General features: G+C 35.8%; 1 protein-coding gene across 11 annotated transcripts in view; it reads left to right on the forward strand.

Annotated features, from left to right (window-relative positions):
- The window catches only part of RUFY2 (RUN and FYVE domain containing 2), a 46,241-nt gene that overhangs the window by 10,951 nt on the left and 11,578 nt on the right, over positions 1-23,712 (forward strand). For 8 of the 11 annotated variants that reach the window (XR_012374233.1, XM_073878914.1, XM_073878917.1 and 5 more), the window contains exons 5-15: positions 1,009-1,132; positions 1,310-1,368; positions 2,340-2,405; positions 6,086-6,155; positions 8,318-8,419; positions 8,562-8,678; positions 10,722-10,889; positions 13,268-13,365; positions 15,759-15,878; positions 22,629-22,758; positions 23,373-23,467. Coding sequence is in view for 10 of the 11 variants with exons in the window: in XM_073878914.1 (XP_073735015.1) it covers positions 1,009-1,132; positions 1,310-1,368; positions 2,340-2,405; positions 6,086-6,155; positions 8,318-8,419; positions 8,562-8,678; positions 10,722-10,889; positions 13,268-13,365; positions 15,759-15,878; positions 22,629-22,758; positions 23,373-23,467 (1,149 nt within the window). In the remaining variant the exon portion in view is untranslated. Of the gene's footprint in view, positions 1-1,008; positions 1,133-1,309; positions 1,369-2,339; positions 2,406-6,085; positions 6,156-8,317; positions 8,420-8,561; positions 8,679-10,721; positions 10,890-13,267; positions 13,366-14,117; positions 15,710-15,758; positions 15,879-22,628; positions 22,759-23,372; positions 23,468-23,712 lie in introns of those variants that run through there. The other 3 variants (XM_073878912.1, XM_073878913.1, XM_025850133.2) reach the window with 3 other exon arrangements.

A 23,712-nucleotide genomic window follows, 5' to 3' on the forward strand; every position in this document is an offset into this window, starting at 1 on the left:
ATTCATCCTTTTAAAAAATGTAATAGTGAACATAGCTGTGATAACACCCCCATTGAAACTTTTGTTTTCTGTATTAACTTCTTGAATAAATTGCCTTCATGTAGTAAATATTTAAATAAGTAAATAATAGAAGGCCAGATGTTTAAGACAGACTTTCAGAGTACGGTAATCAGTTGTTAGAGGGGGTGGCCCATAGCAGTCCCTCTGTTTGCCCTTATTCTCTTGGAGTGCCTGTCTGATGTTCTGGAGAATCTGGTCATTTTTGGTAGTACTTATGACTCTGGTCGTACATCTTGGTTTTCGCATTTGTTAAATGAGAATGACCATACTTTAAGCACAGCAATTTCTCAATAATATTGTGAAGGTCAATTAAAGTTATTAAATAGTACATGGGACTTCTTGAGGAAGGCATGAGACAGTGATAATTAGTCCTATGAATACATAATTGTCAAGTCTTAGTTTTTAGACTGTCCTGTTTCTTTCACAAATCTGTTTGAACGTTTTTTAGAATATAGATGTCCTACCATCCTTAATTGATTATTAAGAACACTTGCAATATACATATCAAATACACTGATTTGAACATGGGCTTTGGAAATGTTTCATATGTTCATTCCCTACCTCAGTCTGCATCCCAAGATTCTTAATAAATCCTAGAATTAAAAAGTCAACTCTAATAAAAAGTATTGTAATCAAATCAGTCTTCTGAGAGTCCCAGACATTCCAGGCCTCAGTGATGCCTCTTTTTCTTTTGATCTATATCTCTTTGCTTCTCTTTTCTTTCTCTCAAAATTCCTTTTCCTCTTTAATCTCTTTCAGTCCCATTCTTTTACTTTGTTTACATGAACATTAACATTTCAAAATGTTTTAAGTTATTCACACATAGAAAGGCTAATTTGAAGAGACCAAATTTGTGTGGGCTCCATGTTTATGTTATGGGGCTGAGATTTTAAAATTTAGTGTTTGAAGTAAATTTGTGTTCTAAGGTTTTTATTTTAATTTCCACAGTGAATTTTATGAGTATCATGCACTAATGATGGAAGAAGAAGGAGCAGTAATTGTTGGGCTCCTGGTTGGCCTGAATGTGATAGATGCTAACCTGTGTGTAAAGGGAGAAGATTTAGACTCACAAGTAAGTGAAGGTGACTCATACCAAATGCAGTGTTTTTAGTTTGTGCTGTTCTCTTGGATCCAGCTGTAAACAGTACTGTTAAACACTAAAGAAAAATTAAGAATGAAATTCAGTTGCATGTTAACTGTACTTCTAATATTTCTCCCCTTTAACTAAAAATAACATGATTTACTTTAGGTTGGAGTGATTGATTTTTCCATGTATTTAAAGAATGAAGAAGATATTGAAAATGAAAGGTATGATTTTCATAAGTTCTTTCACATGTATTTTTATGTAGCTCTTTACAAATCACCATGAGGTCCATCTATTCATAATGTAGCTTTGTTTTTTGTTTTTTTTTGACAATGTAGTTTTTATTTCCTTATTTTGTGTGTAGTTCCTGCTTTGTTTTATTTAGCTTCCATATACAAGTTTTACAAAGCAAAAATCACATAGAAGGAGGTGGCATTAGTCGGAAGTATGGCTTTTGGTCACTTGTAGTTCCTGAGACCCATTTTAATTGCTGTTTTTTTTGCGGTAAAAGAGATGAAAGCTTATTATTCACAAGTTTACAAATGCTAGTTTATTCCAAGATCTGTGTTTAAATTTAAAATATACTTATTCCAAATAAGAGAAAGGATAATTATGTAGCATAATAGAGGTGCTAATTATTGCTACAGTGGCAATCATATCACAAATGTATCACATTAACATGTACACCTTAAATTTATAGTTATATGTCAAATGTATTTTATTTTTTTAAAGATTTTATTTATTTGACAGAGACAGCGAGAGAGGGAACACAAGCAAGGGGAGTGGGAGAAGGAGAAGCAGGCTTCCCGCCCAGTAGGGAGCCCGATGTGGGGCTCGATCCCAGGACCCTGGGATCATGACCTGAGCCGAAGGCAAACACTTAATGACTGAGCCACCCAGGCGCCCCTGTCAAATGTATTTTAATTAAAAAACATACTGATACAAGGAGTTCTTAAATATACTTTTTAATGGTATTATTAAATAGATTACTTGCTAATACTAGACTTAACAAAGGTTATAATTAGTACACAGCCTACTGCTACATTATTATAAAGATTCTTGAATTTTATTTAAAGGCAAGGTAGTGTTTTTTGCCATTATGGTTTTACAACACTTTTAGGTGACATAGACATTTTTTTGATCCTTCAGTAAATACCTTTCCAACTGACACAAAGCTTCTTTCCCCCCTCTTTAGGGATGTTCAAATTGCTGCCATATTAGACCAGAAGAATTACGTTGAAGAATTAAATAGACAACTGAAGTAAGTATTATGGATACTTGGATATTTGTGACTATTGTCGTAGAGGTTTTCTTCACCCTTTTCAGGTCCACTTTACGCTATTCCTTCCTACTAAACATCTTTGAGAAAGGGTTGAGGGAGTAGAGAATAGAAATTAAGAATACAGAGAATTATGGGAGCTAATTCATTTTCAAAAAATGAGTCAGATTTTCTTTTTATTTTAAGATTTTATTTATTTATTTGAGAGAGAGATTAGAGCACAAGCAGGGGGAACAGCAGAAGGAAAAGGAGAAGCAGACTCCCTGCTGAGCAGAGAGCCTGACACGGGGCTCAATCCCAGGACCCTGGGATCATAAGCTGGGCCGAAGGCAGACGCTTAACTGACTGAGCCACCCAGGCTTCCCAAGAGTCAGATTTTCAGAGAGAACATTTGGAGAATTTAAAAATAGAATTCCTGGGGAGGGGTCAAAGAAATAAAGACAGAATTTCAAACTTATCCCTGTATCCTTGAGAAGAAAAGGTTAGATAGGGTGGAAGTTTATATCATTTTTATGGTTCACAAATTCATTTTTCCTACTTTCAAAGAGTTTCATGTGTAAATGTGGCTGTTGCCTCCCATGGTGGGAGTTTTTCCTTATATTTTATTTCCTTATATATGTCACCTGGGCACTGAAGCTGTCAGTGAATACTTGGAAGAATTTCTGAGATCAATATGTAAAATAGTATAGTGTAGTTCTAATAGAAATAAAATGTGAGTCATATAGATAATTTAAAATTTTTAGTAACCACATTAAAAAGGTAAAAAACATGAAATTAATTTAAAAATATATTTTGTTCAACTCAGTATACCCAAAATATTATTTCAACATGTAATCAATATAACAATTATTCCTGAGGTATTTTATATTCTCTCTTTGTATTGTCTTCACAAGCCAATGTGTATTTTACAGTTATAGTACATTTTATTTTTATTTTTTTTAAAGATTTTTTTTTTTAAAGATTTTATTTATTTATTTGAGAGAGAGAGAATGAGAGATAGCACGAGAGGGAAGAGGGTCAGAGGGAGAAGCTGACTCCCTGCTGAGCAGGGAGCCCGATGTGGGACTCGATCCTGGGACTCCAGGATCATGACCTGAGCTGAAGGCAGTCGCTTAACCAACTGAGCCACCCAGGCGCCCAGTTATAGTACATTTTAGTTTGGACTAGATAGCACAGGTAAAGTGAATAGTATTTGCTACATAGTTAGGAATGGACTGTTCCTATTAATTAAAATGAATTAGCAAAAATGACTCTCTGGGTGATGAAATTATGGATAATTTCTATTTTATTCTTTATACTTTTCTGATTTTCTAAGTTTCGTTCAATAGAAAATAAAATTAAACATTTTCCCATTTTAGAAAAATAAGCTGTAACTCTTGCTTTCTCTGAAGTTAGGAAATATCTTGTATCATTGTCTTTTTTTTTAATCACAGAGTTTTAATAAAAGATGTCCTAGGAAGTATATGTGTATGTATGTGTGTTTTCTAATTTGTAATTCTGAGATTATATTTCTAAATGCAACTTGTATTGCTTATTTACTTACTGTTAAAGCTTTATTCACTTTTGGCAACAGGTAATATATTCACATAGTTTGGGGCGCCTGGTTGGCTCAGTTGGTTGAGCGACTGCCTTCAGCTGAGGTCACAATCCTAGGGTCCTAGGATTGAGCCCTGCATCCCCTGCATCTGGCTCCCTGCTCGGCGGGGAGTCTGTTTCTTCCTCTCCCTCTGCCCTGCTCGTGCTTGCTGTCTCTCAAATAAATAAATCTTTAAAAAATATATATATATACTCACATAGTTTAAACTTCAAAAGGAACATGAACAAAAAGCCTCCCTCTTCCTTGATATCCAATCACCTGGTTTCCCTCTTTGGGACTAATTAATAGGTTCTCGTGTATGCCTCCAGAGGTACTTTATACAAGCAGACAAGAATATGCATATATTTTCTTAAAGTTCCCTTCCCCTCAGTTTTTTTACACATAAAGTAGCATAATTTTTACACTATTCTGTAGTTCACTGTTTTTACCCAACTTTATCTTAGAGTCTGTTCCATTTGGTTCAAGGAGTTTTCTCATTCTCTTTTAAATTATGTGTTTTAAATCATTTATAGCAGTACTAGTGCCTTACTTTTGTACATTTTACGGATTTAAAAATGTTTCATTGTTTTTCCAGTTAGAATGTTTTTGTATATTTAGAGTATTTAAAAAAATATAGAAAACAGATAAAAAAAATAGAACTCACATATTATCCCTCATTCAAAGAAAACTATTGAGGGTTTATTTTCAAAAGTGCTTTTTCAATTAATATTTTACTGATTCTTACATAAAGGTAGGACAGATATTATTATCTGATTTATAGATAAGGAAACTAGAGCTCAGAAAGGTTTTACAGCTTTCAAGGTGACACAAAGTAGAAAAGCGGGGACTCTAACTTTGGTCCTGTGTCTCTTAGTCCCACACCTGTTAAGGTCTCACCATCCGGATACCCTGTTGCTCTTTGTGAAAAACTCAGGTTGTTTCCCTAAGAATGATAATATTTAAAAATGATTTAACATGAATGAAAAAAGATTTGTTTCACCAGTTAAACTAAAATGCCAATATTTATTTCTGAGGCTGGTATAAAATTTGTTTAAATCTATTATAGGTTTTATTGTGATGTAAACAGCATATTATGTTATTAAAGCTTGAGGTGGTAGAAACAAAGCCTTGAAAAACTAAATAAAATGTACAATAATGTCCAGTCTCGTAGATGCCAAGTGAAGTGTGTGCATTTTTTTTTAAATGTTTTATTTATTTATTCATGAGAGTCAGAGAGAGAGAGAGAGAGAGAAGCAGAGGGAGAAGCAGGCTCACCACAGAGCAGGGAGCCCGATGCGGGACCCGATCCCAGGACCCCGGGACCATGACCCGAGCCGAAGGCAGACGCTCAACCATCTGAGCCACCCAGGCGCCCTGTGTGCACTTTTGATAACTGTACTTCTGGTGACTGTACCGTTTGAAATACGGTTTTTTATCAAGATTCATAAAAATGCAGAAAAAAATGTACAGTAATGTCCAATCTTGATCAGTTTAAACAAAAATACAAAAAAACCAAGTTCATTCGGCTTAACCTGACTTTTAGCTATATCCTTGAAAGTCAGGGTATTTGCTGCTGGTTGTCCAGGTACCTGATGTGAATTTCATATTCACATTTCCCAAACTACAGGTGACTTTAGAGGTCTTTAAGTGATTATGAAAGTGGAGAGTGGAAACAGAATGAGCTAGTGTTGAAGACTGGTGTAAATGCTTATTAAGCCACTTAATTATAAAGTGGATATTTAAAGTTCATCCTTTAAAAGATAATTTTAAATTTAATTTTAATAATACTTGGTAGTCTTTGTGTGGAATCCATTCCTAAGTATTAAAATTTAAATGTAAGACTCTAAGAAGACAACAAAAAATAATGAGCAGCATCAAGTGGAATTTTAATAGAAATGAGCTTTTTGCTCAGTCTTTATTGCTGTCCTAGCCAAATCTGGTTATCCAACTTAATGAAATTTCCCACACTCAAAAATTCAGGATAGTCGGTGCATGTTAGTTAACATGGTAAGTCCAAGATAACATACCTTTTCTCACTTTTGTGAATTTGTGTGATTTGAATGAGTTTTTTCTTTATTAATTTCAGCAGCACAGTCAGCAGTCTCCATTCAAGAGTTGACTCTTTAGAAAAGTCAAATACTAAGCTGATTGAAGAGGTATTGTAACCCAGCCATGGATAATTGTCTTACACGGACTGAGTATTTGTGATCCTTTTCCATTTTAAGTTGAATACACTAAGTGTGCATGTGCATGGGTGCACATTTTCATCCTTATGATGGAATATTTGCAATATAGTTATAATTGATGATTGTAAGTTCTAGAGAAACCACATTTTCTCAGGTAAATTCTCTGGTAAATCTGTGAGTTGTTTGAGATACTCCTAGAAATGAGCCCCAAAGATAACACTCATACAAGCTCTTCTATAAATAAGCTGCGATTCTCTTTTTAAAATCTGGATGACCTCTATTTAGATAGTGAATCACCTATAGGTAGAAATTCCCATTAAAATGATACTGTTTGTCTTGTTCCACTATTCAGATTACTTTTCTTTACAAGCACCGCTACCTGCTTGTGGCCACCCTTTCTCCACCCAGCCAGGTATAAACCTCATCCCGTGTGCTCTGGTTTCCGGCGTTGTCAGAGCGCCTATCTGGTGGTCCCAGACAGGAAGTTTATCTCTGCTCTCTTTTTAATACTGTTTGTAAAGTTGCTTTAGATAAGTTTTTTTATCAAACCACAGAGTTACTGCTTTCTATTTTCAGAATTATTTAGGCTGGAGGAAGAAATCTGTCACGAGTGCTCTGAACCCTACTTTCTGTGTTAATTAAAATTCTTAATTCTTTTAGAACTGGCCTAATTTTTCCAAACCAGGGAGCACATGATTATTTGCATGACTGCAAATGTATCTTTATTTTGATAGTTTGGGCCACTTCATAGTGTTCTGGTTTTTTTTTTTTAATCATGGTAAGTGTACTCTTTAATCCCCATCACCTATTTCATCCATCCTGCCACCCATCTCCCCTCTGGTAACCATCAGTTTATTCTCTATAGTTAAGAGTCTGTTTCCTGGTTTCTCTCTCTTTTTTTTGATTTTGCTCATTTGTTTCTTAAATTCCACACATGAGTGAGATCATACAGTATTTGTCTTTCTCTGACTGACATTTTGCCTAGCATTAAACTCTGTAGCTCTATCCATGTTGTTGCAAATGGCAAGATTTCATTCTTATTCATGGCTGAATAACATTCCATCCACACACTACATCTTCTTTATCCATTCATCTATCAGTGGACACTTGGGCCACTTCCATAGTTTGGCTATTGTAAATAATGCTGCAGTAAACAGGGATGCATGTATCTCTTTGAATTAGTGTTTTTGTATTCTGGGGGTAATACCCAGTAGTGCAATTACTGGATTGTAGGGTAGTTCTGTTTTTAATTTTTTGAGGAAACTCTATACTGTTTTCCACAGTGACTGCACCAGTTTCTATTTCCACCAGTAGTGCACCAAGGGTTCCTTTTTTCCCCCACATCCTCGCCAACACCTGTTGTTTCTTGTGTTTTTGATTTTAGCCATTCTGACAGGGGGCCTTTCATTGTAGTTTTAACTTGCATTTCTCTAATGATGAGTGATGTTGAGCATCTTGTCATGTGTCTGTTGGCCATTGGGACCATTTGGTAGTTTGATAGATTGGGACCATTAGAGCTGCTCTCTAGTTTGTGCTGCTTCTTGGCCTTAGGCACACTGTGAAGTTCAAGTTATATCCCTGATGAAGTGTTCGGAAATTTATTTATAAGCCAACATTGGGGATGGTCCCTGCTTTCCTTTCCTGGAATCCGTCTTTTCATTGTAGGCCTCAGAACCAAGCCACTTAGTTTAACTCTGATGGTGAAAAATGTCTCATATTTGTGATGGTCACTCAGTGTTCTCTATTTCAGAGGGTGTCCTTTTTGGTTATCATGAAGGTCTGTATCACATTTTCAATGATAGCATAGCCTTCTTATAGATCTTTTATCTTTACACAGGTCTTTACAGTCTTACTGTTTCATGACACTTTGTATTCAGAACATTCTTAGGTATACATGATATGTTTTAACAATATATTTTGACTAATGAAATACTAGAAATGAGAGTTCAATTTTTTTATTGGTATCTTAGATAATAGCACATTTTTCTTATGAAAGCTTCTGTAGATGTGAGACATTTGACTAGTTTTAAGCTTTTATATTCTATTGTTTATAGTGATGATCATAACCAGTAAAGCAAGTATAAGTAAAGGTGTTTAAAATCTTTTTCTTGTCCCTGTTTCATAATTTTTAGTTAGCAATAGCAAAAAATAATATCATTAAACTCCAAGAAGAAAATCATCAATTACGAAGTGAAAATAAATTGATTTTAATGAAAACACAGCAGCACCTGGAGGTAAGTATGGACTGTTTGCAAACACACTGTCTTGTGTCAGAAATTGCCACTTTTGGGGACTTTTGCGTAGACTGGATATTTATTTCTGTGCTGTATTGATAGCAGTGATTACACAGTAAAAAGCTTGATGTTTTCTTCTTAGGTTACCAAAGTGGATGTGGAAACTGAGCTTCAAACATATAAGCATTCTCGGCAGGGGCTGGATGAAATGTACAATGAAGCCAGAAGGCAGCTTCGAGATGAATCTCAGTTAAGACAGGTAGTTTGCATTAGCAAAAATAATAATCATAATAATAATTTACCCGTAAGCATCACTTAAAATCTCTTTTTTAGCCTTATCTTCCTTGCTGTGGGATAGAAATCTCACCCCCTTATAACCCCTTCAAATTCTTTTTTTATCAAGTGTTTTTTTAAGTGTTTTTATACTGTGTTATAATCTGAAATGAATGGATTGTGACCAGCATTAAAGAAAAACAAAATAGAATAGAATGATGGATTCAAATAGGACTAAAATGATATTTAAAAAATTTTTTAAAGATTTCTTTTAGAGAGAGTGAAAGCATGAGGGATTACAGAGGAAGAGAGAGAAGCAGACTCTCCATTGAGCGGAGAGCCTGACAAGGGGCTCGATCTCAGGACCCTGAGATCATGATCTGAGCTGAAGACAGATGCTCAACTGACTGAGCCCCCCAGGTGCTCCAAATCATATTTAAAAATAACTTATTTTGGGGGTGCCTGGCTGGCTCAGTTGGTAGAGTATGCAACTCTTGATCTTGGGGTCATGATTTCCAACCCTGTGTTGGGCATAGAAGTTACTTTAAAAAAAATTAACGGGGCACCTGGGTGACTCAGTCAGTTGAGCATCAGACTCTTGATTTCATCTCAGGTCATAATCTTAGGGTGGTGGGATGGAGCCCTGCGTTGGGCTTTGCACTCAGTGCAGAGTCTGCTTGGGACTCGCTCTCTCTCCCTGACCCCTCCCCTGGCTCATGCTCTCTCGCACGCTCGCTTGCTCTCTCTGAAATAAATAAATCTTAAAAAAATTAACTGATTTTTTTATCCTTAAGTTGATACAATACCTACAGAAAAATACAAATGTACAGCTTAATGGATTATAACATAAATACCTGTATAATCACCACCCAGGTCAAGAAGAGACTATTGCTAGCCTTTCCATGCCTTTTGCTATTTGTCTTTAATATTAGGAAACTTCTTTGTTGTGAGAATTTTTTTAAATTTAATTTTAATTCTATTTAAATTCATTAAACCTATAGCTTATTATAAGTTTCAGAGGTAGAGTTCAGTGATTCTTCAGTTGTATATAACATCCATGTGCACCCATATACAACACCAGTTGTTTATAACACCCAGTTGTATATTCCATCATGTGCCCTCCATGTACCACATCCCCCCACCCCAATGTAAAATTCTGTAAGAGAAGAAATTGAAACTGTGAAGTGGGGTTTTTGAGTTATCTTTGGCCTTCACTTATATATATTACTTTATTTCTGTGTGTGTGTGTGTGTGTGTGTGTGTGTGTGTTTTCAAGTTTTATTTATTTAAGAAATCTCTACACCCAGTGTCGGGGCTGGATCTCATGACCCCAAGATCAAGAGTTGCATGTTCTTCCAACTGAGCCAGCAAGGCACCCCCAGACTACTTTATTTCTTTGATTAAGGAAAATTAATACTGAGTTTATGAGGCATAAAAATACTTAATTTTTGAAGCAGAATAGTGATAATTAACAATATCTAGAAAATGCTTTCATTTTCACAAAATACACAGTTGAAAATATTTAGAATGTTATGTTATAGGACCTGGTTGATTCCCTTTATGGGGCTTAAACCTCAAAAGAGTAGTTTATGTATTTTTTTATTTTTTTAAATTATTTTTTAAGTAGGTTCATAGCAAAATTGAGTGGAACGTATTTTTTTTTCTTTTTTTTTTTTTAAAGAGTGATCTACAGGGACTTCTGGGTGGCTTGTCAGTTAAGCATCTGCCTTCGGCTCGGGTCATGATCCCAGGATCCTGGGATTGAGCCCCACATCTGGCTCCTTGCTCAGGAGGGAGCCTGCTTCTCGCTCTGCCTGTTGCTGCCCCTGCTTGTGCTTTCTCTTGCTCTCTCATAAATAAATAAAATACTTAAAAAATAAAAAGACATATACCTAGTGACATGAAACCATTGGAAAAAAAATAGTCTACATAGTGAATAGAAAATTCTTCATGTTCTCATTAACTGCCGTGTGTCTGACTTTTGACATCCTGAAGTGGTATGTGAATTGAGGATATGTTCAAATTGCAGGATGTGGAAAATGAGCTAGCGGTACAAGTTAGTATGAAACATGAAATTGAACTTGCTATGAAGTTGTTGGAGAAAGATATCCATGAGAAGCAGGATACTCTGATAGGCCTTCGGCAACAACTAGAGGAAGTTAAAGCAATTAACATAGAAATGTATCAAAAGTTGCAGGTAAGGATCATTCTTTTTTTTTTTTTTAATTTATAGTGCATTAACCTACAATGGAGTAGAAATCAGTGATTCATCACATACAACACCCAGTGCTCATCATAGCAAGTGCCCTCCTTAATACCCATCACCTGTCTAGCTCATCCCCCCACCCACATCCCTCCCACAACCTTCCGTTTGTTCTCTATCATTAAGAGTTTCTTATGGTTTCCCTCTTTTTTCTTCCCCCTTCCCATATGTTCATCTGTTTTGTTTCTTAAATTCCACATATGAGTGAAATCATATGATACTTGTCTTTCTCTAACTTATTTTACTTAGTGTAATACATTGTAGCTCCATCCATGTCGTTGCAAATGTTAAGATGACCTTCTTTTTGATGGCTGAGTCATATTCCATTCCACACACACACAACACGTCTTTATTCATTCATCAGTCAATGGACATTGGGCTCTTTCCATAGTTTGATATATTGTTGATAATGCTGTTATAAACATCATGGTGCGTGTACCCCTTTCAAATCTATATTTTTGTATTCTTTGGGTAAATACCTAGTGGTGCAATTGCTGGATCATAGTGTAGTTCTATTTTTAACTTTTTGAAGAACCTCCATACTGTTTTCCAGAGTGGCTGCACCAGTTTGCATTCCCACCAACAGTGCAAGGGGTTCCCATTTCTCTGCATCCTTGCCAACACCTGTTGTTTCTTGTGTTGTTAATTTTAGCCATTCACAGGTGTGAGATGGTATCTCATTGTGATTTTGATTTGTATTTCCTGATGATGAGTGATGTTGAGCATCTTTTTATGTGTCTGTTAGCCATCTGGATGTCTTCTTTAGGAAAGTGTCTATTCATGTCTTCTCATTTTGTAACTGGATTATTTTTTGGGGGGGTGTTGAGTTTGATAAGTTCTTTATAGATTTTGGAGGTAAGGCTCATTCTTAAATTCTTAAATTTCTTGAGTTTAACGTAAATTGAAAATAATTTTTTGTATGAAGGATTTGGTTTTTAGCTGTGCCATATTGATAATAAAAACCAGTGACTCTTTTTCTGTATGGAAGCTTAAGTAGTGTAGCAATGGAATAGGTATCAAAGAATAAACAACCTATCTGAATTTCTTTTTTAATGCCAAAAGGTTAAGTATGAAGATTAAATCTTTTGGGAAAACTTAATCTAAATATGCAGGACATTTCTATGAATTCTTTATACAGTGTAGTCCTGAGGAAGATTTATTTTTTCTTAAAAAGATTTTATTTATTTGAGAGAAAGAGAGCATGAGCTTGAGGGAGGGGGAGAGGGAGAAGCAGACTCCCTGCTGAGTGTGGAGACCAACAGAGGGCCTGACCCCAGGACCCTGATATCATGACCTGAGCTGAAGTCAGACACTTAACTGACTGAGCCACCCAGTTGCCCCTTTAATTATTTTTTTAAGATTTTATTTTTTTACTTTTTATTTTTTATTATTTTTATTTTATTTTTTATTATGTTAATCACCATACATTACATCATTAGTTTTTGATGTAGTGCTCCATGTGTATAACACCCAGTGCTCCATGCAGAATGTGCCCTTTTTAATACCCATTTGACAGAGACATAGCGAGAGAGGGAACACAAGCAGGGGGAGTGGGAGGGGGAGAAGCAGGCTTCCCCCAGAGCAGGGTGCCTGATGTGGGGCTCGATCCCAGGACCCTGGGACCATGACCTGAGCCAAAAGCAGACACTTAACGACTGAACCACCCAGGCGCCCCAGGATTTTATTTTTTTAAGTAATCCCTACACCCAGCATGGGCTCAGATCTACAACCCCAAGATCAGGAGTCTACATGCTTTACCTACTGACCCAGCCAAGGGCCCTGAGAAAGATTTAATTTTGATTGAAATGCTTTACTGTAGGGTCGCCTGGGTGGCTCAATCAGTTAAGTGGCTGTCTTCGGCTCAGATCATGATCCCAGAGTCCTGGGATCCAGCCCCGTGTGGGGCTCTCTGCTCAGTGGGGAGTCTGCTTCTCCCTCTGTCCCTCCCCACTGCTTGTGCTCTCTCTCAAAAAAATCTTAAAATGCTTTACTATAATAATTGTTATAATTCTCTCATGAAGTGACATCACTGTTTAAGTAGATTTGTTGCCAAAAACTATTTAATTGGAAAAAAAGCATAGTTTACAAGTTTATTCTGTTGTCTTCCAGAAGCACTAAAGGCAGTTTTCTTTTATTACATTTTAATTGAAGACTAATAGTACTACTGCTTTATATCATAGGAGTATTTTAATCTACAAATTAGCTCTACTCATTTCAAAGTAAAAATTCCATAGTGAAATGGTATACAAAACTTAAAAATATTCAGGTTTAAAAATCAAAGCCACTATAGTTTTTTTTTTCTTTCTAAATAGGGTTCTGAAGATGGCTTGAAAGAAAAAAATGAAATAATTGCCCGACTAGAAGAAAAAACCAATAAAATTACTGCAGCCATGAGGCAGCTGGAGCAAAGGTACAGCATTTTCAGTCTTAGTTTCTTTTTTTCCTTTTTTTCTCCCTTTTCTTTATTCAGCTCTGACACCTGCCACAAAAATCATTAGGAAAATTTAGATTAGGACTTTTTTTTTAAGCCCAGCAGGATTTTGCCTTTTTTGTTTTGGTTGTTGCATGGAATCAAGTTGCTTTATAGTAGGCTGATTTCATTTGAATTTGCCACTTTGTGGATTTTCTTAAAAGATTTAATATCGGCAATTTCATGTGGTTCAATTGATGACATAAAACAAATACACAAACAAAAACTTTAAAAAAGTGAAAAACGAACAAAATCTATGGTGGAATTATCCCTGATTGTTTCCATGCATATTGATTGTCATATCCTTTGTCATTCACCATCTCTTTATCTGAAATCAAGCTTTGAGTTGGCAGTTTAGTTGCGTTTCTTTGAGCTAGGACCCTCAACCCAAACCAATAAATAATTTTATTTAAATTGAATTGTTTTGTATTGGCATTTTTCACTTTTATTGTTGGAAAATGTAATGTATTTCCATTGACCTGTCATGTTGGTGTCAACATATGTCTTATCATTGCTTTCTTTGAATCTACTTATGAAAAACATAACTATTAATGCTTTATTGACATGAATATTCTTTTATTGACATCCTCTTTCTTCTTTTTTCTTTTTTGTTTTCTTTATCCCCATTTTTACATTTTGGACATCTTTATTACCTTTTTCTGTCTTTAATTTCTGTCCATTCCATTATGAAGTGACAATGATTTGTTAACTCAAACTAGGACAATTGCAATGTCATTGGTGAAATATGCCAGCAGTGACACTCAGGACCAGTACAAGCTGGTCAAAGATATATCTTTCTGAAAACCACTTGTATTTAAACAGACTAAAAGAGAATCGACAATTTTATAATATATTAAATAGAAAATAATTTATGCTATTAAGTATTTGAAAAGGGTATTAAGGACCCTGTCCACTTCTTGATCAGCTGCTGTGGTAATACACTGCCATAAAGCAGAGTGGGTGCACTTGGATTTCCAAAAACACATTCCTCAAACCTTGTGCACAAAGGCTGATTTGAGTATTGACCTTTTGGAGGTCAGGATTTTCAAGTGCAGTTTTATCTTTTTAGCTACTTTTTGATGGAAAATATAAACATTGTTTAAAAATAAGTTAACCCTTTGGTTTCACAATGTGTTGGCACAAATTTTCCCTGTTGGCCCACTCTTGGCCTAATGGCTTCTTTACTGATTTTTTAAATATGTTTTAAAATAGTTTATAACCCAGATTGGCCATTCTCTTGTGCTCCAGCACCTCAGTTTTCCAGTTCCCTTAGCCCTCTTCTATGATAGCACAACTTCAAGCCCTACCTCACTCTGAGTTTTATTTTAGTTTCTGTAATCTTAGAGAAATACTTGGGTCCCTGTCTCCCTACGTTAATATTTTAAAATTAAATTTCAATTTAGAGATAACTTGAATGTTACTCTCTTTTGCTCAGAAGTGGCATTTATACTTCTCAAATGTGTCAGGTTGTCCCACTGGTATGTTTCTAGGAAGAAAAGAAGAGGCAGTGTTTTCAGCTAGTTGAATAGAAATTTTGCCTGTGATTCCCTACAAGGAGTTAATGTCTCTTTAATACGTGGGAAAACTTTTCTTATAAAAACATTGAAGTTAAATCTAAGAAATCCTAGATGGGAGGCAGGGAGTGGAGCTAAGCACAGGGAGAAGCAATGACTTACAAATAAAAACAGAACAAATGAAAATCACATTTTTAGCTAATATTTAAACATCAGTCATGAACAAAAATGATCTCTAGAGAATGTTGCCAACTAATACTATATTCTTTCGAATCTTAACATACACATACAGCTTTTGGCATAATGTAGTAAATGCATAAAGATCCTACAGGGAGGACTTGGCTGTTTGAAATAATTGCAGGTCTTTGCTCTTGGCCTTGTAGCACACTTGATTCCTGGCATACACATCCTAACATAAATAACAATGTGGCTTCTTCACCTAGTGTAGACGTAAATACTGTGCTTTACATGGTTTTGTAAAAAGGCAGTAACACACCCATTATACTTTCAAAGTTAATTCATTCTGCTCTACGTAAGTGGTAAAGGCTGTATTGCTTTGCATTGTTAATTATGAACAAGAAATAAAACATTTGAAGATAGTATTCTGGGCATATTATATGTTATATTGAAAAAAAATCACAAAACAATTTCTAGACATTGTGTGGCTCTTTCACGTTTGAGTTTGTGAGTTTTCCCCCAAACTTTGTTTTCATTTAGAAATGTTTCTATTTCCCCATTTTTCTTTTATTTGTCTTCTTCACCCTTTTACACCCTAGTTCTAGCCTCAGTTTTACCCAAAGTTGATTTGAATTACACCAGATTGCAGCAAGCAGAGAAGGCGCAAATGGAAGCTGAAGATGAAGACAAGAAATATCTACAAGAGTGTCAGAGTAAATCCGACAATCTGCAGAAACAAATCTCCCAAAAGGAGAAACAGCTGTGAGTATTTCACTCTTAGAAACAAATACTTGTATTAACATACTCCCCACCCCTTCTTCTTTGCACATAATGGTAGGATACCTATATTTTCCTTTAGTTAATGATGCCAGCTAGATTATGGAGTTCTCCTTGAGAAATAAAAAAAAATTAGAAACATAATTGATAAAATTTGTGTTTTTTGTCTTTATTGTTTTCAGAGCATTTCAACTATCTTGTTACCTTGCTCAAGGAGAATTTTATTCTTTCTGCTGGTATATAAAAGCAGATGGTCATTATATTTCTAAGTACTGAGTGTAATATGCCTTTGTAACTCAAAGGAACTTATATTATCAAAGAATAAGTTTTTTGAGAACATTTTTATTAATACTTCATATCATAGATCTATATATCTATTACCAGCTAAGAATGATGTCCATATACATCATTGGACTGAAAAAGGCAAGTTGCAGACAGTATGTGAGATATCCCATTTTTTATAAAATTAAAACTATGCATATGTGCATATTTACATACATATAAAGAGAGAAAAGAGTTTAAAGAATAAGGATTCTGGGGAATGATTATCTTAGGGGAGTGATGGCAGATTGGCAGGGGTATTTTAGTTTTTACTTTATTAAACATCAGTATTTTCCCCCAGTCAATATGTGCTACTTTTGTTATTAAAATAAAGCAACAATAGAAAAGTGATGTATTATGTTTAACAGATCATTAAACAAGACTACATGCCATTTATGATGTATAACTTGCTAAGCTGCCTTGAGATCCAGATGGTTGAGGTGGCATTAAACTCCTCTCAATTCTTGCTAATTTTCTAATAGTTCTGTCAGTTATTGAGAGGGAATTTGTTGCATATCCCAACTTTAATTGTGGATTTGTGTATTTCTACTTTTAGTTCTAATGGTTTTTGCTTCTTGTATTCTGAAGTTCTGTTGTTTGGTGCCTACACATTTAGGATTGCTGTATCTTTTTGGTGAATTGACCTTTTTATCAACATGATATTCTTCTTTATCTTGGTAATTTTCTTTATCAAATGTTAATAGAGCTACTTCTTTCTTTTGATTAATATTGTCATGTAATAAAACGTTAACATTCACATTTTTCAGTCTTTAAACTTTCAGCCTAATCTTTATTATCATCAGTATATTTGAAGAAAGTTTCTTATAGTTCATATTTTTATCTGTTCTGACAATTTCTTAATATATTTAGTCCATTTACATTTAGTGTAATTGTTGATATGAGAGCTTAAGTTGCTGTTTTATTGTTTTGTTTTCATTCCTTTCTTTTTTCCTGCCTTCCTGTGGATTATTTGAATATTATTTAGAATTCCTTTTTGATTTATCTATGGTGTTTTTGAGTGTGTCTCTTCATGGATTTTCCAATGATTGCTCTAAATACTGTCTTATATATTTGCAACTTTTCAGTGCCAACATTTTACTACTTTGAATGAAGTGTGGAAGCCTTACTTCCACTTAGATCTTTTTACTCTCTCCCTTTTATAACATAATTGACTTAAATATTTTCTTTGTGCAATATTGAGAACCACATCAGACAATATTAGAAAGTTTTTTTTTTAATATAAACTCTAAGCCCAATGTTGAGTTTGAACTCATGACTCTGAGATCAAGAGTTGCATGCTTTATGGCTGAGCCAGCCATGTGCCCCCACATCAGACAATATTATAGTTTGTGCTTCAAACATTAAACATAATTTAGAAAACTTTATTGTTCTTTCTTCCTGAAATCCCAAGTTTTCTTCTGTATCTGAAGAACTTCTTTTGTGTTTCTTTTAGGGTAGGTCTGTTGGCAACAAATTCTCTTTATTTTTCATCTGAGGTCTTGATTTCACCTTCATTTCTGAAAGATATTTTCAGAATATCCTTAGAATTCTGAGTTGACAGTTCTTTTCTTTCAACACTTGAAAAGTGTTGTACCACTTTCTTTTGGTTTTCATAGTTTCTGATGAAAAATACTGTCATATGAATCCTGTTCCTCTACCCAAGATTATTTCTTTGGATTTATCCTCTTTAGACTTTGGTCAGTTTATCTTTACTAAATTTGGAAAATTTTCAGCTTTTTTTCTAGATATTTTTTCCAGCTCCGACTGCTTTCTCTCTTCTGGAATTTTTTTTTTTTTTTTTAAAGATTTATTCACTTTAGGAACACCTGGGTGGCTCAGTCAGTTAAGCATTTTCCTTCGGCTCAGGTCATGATCCCATGGTTCCGGGATCGAGCCCCACATTGGGCTCCCTGCTCCACGGGAAGCCTGCTTCTCCCTCTCCCTCTGCCCCTCCTTCCCACTCATTCTCTCTCTGTCAAGTAAATCTTATTTAAAAAAAAAAAAAAAACACTTATTCACTTTAGAGAAAGAAAGGGAGTGGGGACAGAAGGAAGTAGGAGAAGGGAGAATCCTAAGCAGACTCCTTGCTGAGCATGGAGCCTGACACAGTGCTTGATCTTATGACCCTGAAATCATGGCCAGAATCAAGAGTCGGATGCTTAACTGACTGAGCCACCCAGGCTCCTAGGCTCCCAGGCTCCCCTCTCTTCTCTAGAATTCTGATAACCTTGAATATTAGATTTTTAAAAAAAATAGTCCTATAGGTCTCTGGCACTTTTTTCCCCCCAGTCTTTTTTGTCTCTTGTTCAGATTGGGTAATTTCTATTGTAGTGTGTGTTTTTTTTTTGTTTTTTTTGTTTGTTTTTTTTTAAGTAGGCTCTGTGCCCAATGTGGGGCTTGAACTCACACCTCTGAGATCGAGTCACATGGTCTACTAACTGAGCCAGCCACGTGCTCCTCTGTTGTAGTGTTTTGAAATTCATTGTTTCCTCATCATCTTCATTCTCCTACTGAGCCCATTTAGTGAGGTTATTGTATATTTCCTTTTGACTATATTTCCTTCCTTTCTCTCTTTTTTACTTGTCTGTGGCTGTACCACCCTGAACGTGCCTAATCTCGTCTGATCTTTTTTGCTAAAACTTAACTATTTTGTTTCAAGTGTGTTCTTAATTGGTCATAGCATTTTTTTAAAAAATATTTTATTTATTCATTCATGAGAGACAGAGGGGGAGAGAGAGAGAGAGAGAAGCAGAGGGAGAAGCAGGCTCCCAAGGAGCAGGGAGCCTGATGCGGGACTTGATCCCAGGACCCTGTGATCACGACCTGAGCCGAAGGCAGACGCTTAACCATCTGCGCCACCCAGGCGCCCCTTGGTCATAGCATTTTTATGATGACTGCTTTAAAATTCTTGTCTAGTCAGAATTATCTGACATGGCATCTATTTTTTCTCATCTAAGTTAAGATTTTTCTTGGGTCTTGGTATGACAAGTGTTTTTCAGTTGCATTCTGGACATACTGAGAATTATGAGACTACATCTTATTTAAATTTTAGCAGCTCTCCACTGAAACCACACCAGCAGGGGAATATAGATGCTGACTCCTCTCTCTCTCTCTTTTTTTTTAAGATTTATTTATTTTAGAGTGCAAGCAGGAGGTGCAAGGGCAGAGGGATGGGGAGAGAGAATCCCAAGCAGACACCATACTGAACATGGAGCCAGATGCAGGGCTCAATTCCATGACCCCAAGATCATGACCTGAGCCAAACCAAGAGTCAGACACTTAACCGACTGAGCCACCAGGATGCCCCAACACTGACTCTATACCAAGTGGGGTTAGTAGAATCCTAGAACCATTCTGGATGGGATGGAGAAAGGTACCTAACTACTGGGCAGGGATTGAAATCTGTGCTTTCCACTCAGTCTCTACTGACACTGTGGAAAAGAGGAGTGGTGCCTTGTTACTCTCAAGTAGCAGCGGAAGTCCAGGGTTCTGCCTTGGTCTCTGCCGACACCATTCTGGAAGAGAGAGGTAGAGGCACCTCATTTCAGTGGGCAGGGGTAGAAATCTAGGCTTCTCACTTGGCTTTCACTGACCTGGGGAGGGTGAGAAATACCTTATTATTGATGTGGGGTTAAAAGTCCAGGTTCCCAATGTGGTCTGCATAAGAGAGGGTGCTGGGCAGTAGTGAAAGTCCAGGCTTGCCCCTTGGACTTCTCTGATATTACCACTTTGGGGATTGGGAGAGACACTTTATTATTGCCAGTGCGGATGGCAATCTAAGCTCCCCGCTTGGCCTTTGCTAACAGTGGTTGAAGGCCTATGGCATTTTCCTCTGAGTTTTTTTGTTTTTTGTTTTGCTGCAATAGGGCATTTATTGTCAAAACGGTTTCTATCAATTCTAGGCTACCTTTTCCCTGTCCTTTAGCAAGAGAGAGCAGGCTTTTCTTTGGACTTTTTTTTCTGTATCCATTACAGATATTGGGCTTCTTCAACACCCACTCTGAGCTATATAGGAGGCAAAAAGGGGCATCAGGGAACTCCTCACCACGTTATTCTTTGCCTTCTGGGGTTCCTACTGCTATAGGGCTACCCTAGTTAATAAGTCTTGGATACAACTGTAGAGAGAAGATGTTTGTTTCTGCTAAAACCATGAAAATAATTTTGTGTCTCAGTTGGTGCCATTTTGGTAGAGCATGAACATGTGAACAATTTGGAGATCAGGAGAATCCCTGATGGCTCAGAAAAATTGTAACGTTTCTGTAGAAAGGGGCAGCTGGGACTCTGTCCAAGAAAAACAAATCCCATTTTTTTCTCCTAAAATGGAAATAACTTTATTGATTTCTGACTATGAAAATAATTACATGCTGTTGGAAAATGTAGGAAAATGTGAAGAAAATAAAAATTAGAGTATTTTTTTTACATTTTGATGAATATCCCTTTTTTTGGTGTACATAGATGTTTTTTATGTATTTTAGAGGATCATACTACATGCTTTTTAGTATCTTGTTCATTGCATGTGCTGTGTCATGGGCAATGTATCATATCAATTAATATAGGTATACACCATCGTATCCGTTAATCTAAAGGAATCCTTTAGCCTGAAAAATTGTGCTCTATTGTTTGAGTTTGCATCTTTGATTATTGGTGGAATCCTTTTGTATTTCCTTATTTTGTGAATTGCCAGTTCTTATCTACTTTTTCCCTTGGAGTGTTCAGCTTATTAATATTTGCTTGTAAGAGTTCTTTATTTACTCTGGGTATCTCACAGTGAAATATTTTCTAAATTTACTGTTTTTAAACTTTGTTCATAGTGGTTTTTTTAATTTAGACATTTTAAAGTTTTTTTTTAAGATTTTTAATTTTTTTAAAATTTATTTGACAGAGAGACAGCAAGAGAGGGAACACAAGCAGGGGGAGAGGAAGAAGCAGGCTTCCCACAGAGCAGGGAGCCCGATGCGGGGCTCGATCCCGGGACCCTGGGATCATGACCTGAGCCGAAGGCAGACACTTAACGACTGAACCACCCAGGCGCCCCTAGACATTTTAAAGTTTTAAATAGTTTTATTTTTCCTTTTTTTTCCCTTTATGGTTTCTGCCTCTTGTGGTCAATGTGTATTTTGACAATATATTTATAATAACTTAAAAATATTTTTCCTTTGCTTTTTCACTCAGTTTTTTTTCTGATTCTGGATGATGTGGCCACTCAAGGCACTCCATACTTTGGTTACTTCAGTTTTAGTAACATATACCTGTCTCTGTATTCCTTTTGAATTTGTAGTGAAATAGTATTTATCAACAATTTGTAAATTCCATTTAGGGGAATCTCTTCTCTTCAACCTGAATTATAAAATCTAAAATTTACTTCACGGAGAAATAATATGGCTATAGATAGAAATGCTAACTTTATGAGGAAACAAAAGTAATCAGAATATCAACACAAGAGTATTTAAATGATATATTGTGATAGTCTCAATATTATATATTGCTTTTAAAATTTAAAGTATTAGAGGACACCTAGGTGGCTCAATCGGTTAAGCATCTGCCTTCGGCTCAGGTCATGATCCCAGGGTCCTGGGATCGAGCCCCACATCGGGCTCCGTGCTCCGCGGGAAGCCTGCTTCTCCCTCTCCCACTCCCCCTGCTTGTGTTCCCTCTCTTCACTGTGTCTCTGTCAAATAAATAAAATCTTAAAAAAATAAAATTTAAAGTATCAGAGACTGTAGCACTATTTATGCCTCATCTGTTATACCTACTTATGAGCAATAATTTTCAAAATGATTTCTCTTTGGTATCCTAAAGTGTAGGAATTTGACTACTTTTGTTTTGCCAGATAGCACCTGTTAGAATGATGATGTTAGTGCTTTCAAATGTGAATTGGCATTTCCAGGCTGTATGAGTTTTCCTCTTGACATGTCTTTGGACTTAGCTCTGTCCTGTAAGCAATCTGTAAAGTACCAGGGTTGATTTTTCTGTGACTGATGTTTAATTGGTTTAGTGGTTGCTGTAATTCTTGTATCAGAACAATAGTTAGTTGTAAAATTTTATACATGGCAGAGAAATGAAAATAATTAAAACTTCACATTTTTCTCCTTTGTTTCATTCCCCCAAGATACAACCAGTTTTAATAGTGTGTACCCTTCAAGGCATTTTATATGCTCATATGGCATTTATGTACACAGAATTTAAAAATAACATAAATTATTGTTTAGGAAGGAGTTTTTGTGGTTGGCAAATAAATTGATATGTTGGGATCAGAAAACCCTATGCTGCTGAACTTGTTTACAAAAAATATTTATGAAAGAAAATACCTGAAGAAATGCACGTGAAAATAATCAAAAAGGTGGTGTTATTAAAGAAAGCAGACAACTGTCATGTGAGAAATAGCACTAAGCTTCTGTGTGTTTGTCATTCAAGGGTGCAGCTGGAAACTGATTTGAAGATTGAGAAGGAATGGAGGCAGACTTTGCAGGAAGATCTTCAAAAGGAGAAAGATGCCTTATCTCATCTTAGAAATGAGACCCAACAAATCATTAGTCTTAAAAAAGTAAATGGTGGTAAAACTTTAAAAATTACATCTTTGAAAAAACTAAGTTACTTAAAAAGAGAAATCATAATTTATATTTATACCAAAGAGCCATCCCTGATGGCTCAGAATATACTGGTCATCTTTAAAAATACCAGTAAGAAGGGGGGCCTGGCTGGGGTCGTGAGTTCAAGCCCCACATTGGGTGGAGAGTTTACTTTAAAAATAAAACAAAACAAAAAAACCCATGGGGTGCGTGGGTAGCTCAATCGGTTGAGCATCTGACTCTTGGTTTCAGCTCAGGTCATGATCTCAGGATCGTGGGATTGAGCCCTGAGTCTTGTGTTGGGCTCTGTGCTCACTGGGGAGTCTGCTTGAGATTCTTTCTTTCCTTCTGCCCCTCCCCACCTCAAATAAATAAATCTTAAAAAAAAAAAAAAAAAAAACCAGTAAGGAGATTAAATGAATGGGAAATAGGTGATAGTTGATGGAACAGCTATGAAAGCTTGGACATAGAGTTCTGTTTTTTATAAAAAGCTAAAGGATGTATGTTCCTAATTATTTGTATGTATACAATGGGGAGTTTCTTGTTTATTTCTTTTAAATTGCGTTTTCTGTTTTTTATTGTTTTGAAGGAGTTCCTTAACATCCAGGATGAAAATCAGCAGCTGAAAAAAATATATCATGAACAGGAGCAAGCTCTTCAAGAACTTGGGAACAAACTTAGCGAGTAATTTCTCTTTTTTCCTTTATCTATATAGTCCTTGACTTTTATAAAGGTAGGAGTGTGCCAAACCAAGCAGGCAGGAGAGTTTAAATATAGAAAAGAAAGATATAAACTATTAAAATCAAAACCAAAAACCTTAAACATGCAAGACTGGATTGGAGAGATTTTGTTAAAAGTTAGGTTCAGTTTAATACATTTTAACTTTAAATGCTTTCCAGTAGGTGAAAGTTAAGACTCTTGTTTCATTT

Source organism: Callorhinus ursinus, unplaced genomic scaffold (genome assembly GCF_003265705.2).
Source record: "Callorhinus ursinus isolate GAN/ISIS: 27379988/994484 unplaced genomic scaffold, GSC_fseal_2.0 scaffold31, whole genome shotgun sequence".
Lineage (NCBI taxonomy): Eukaryota > Metazoa > Chordata > Mammalia > Carnivora > Otariidae > Callorhinus > Callorhinus ursinus.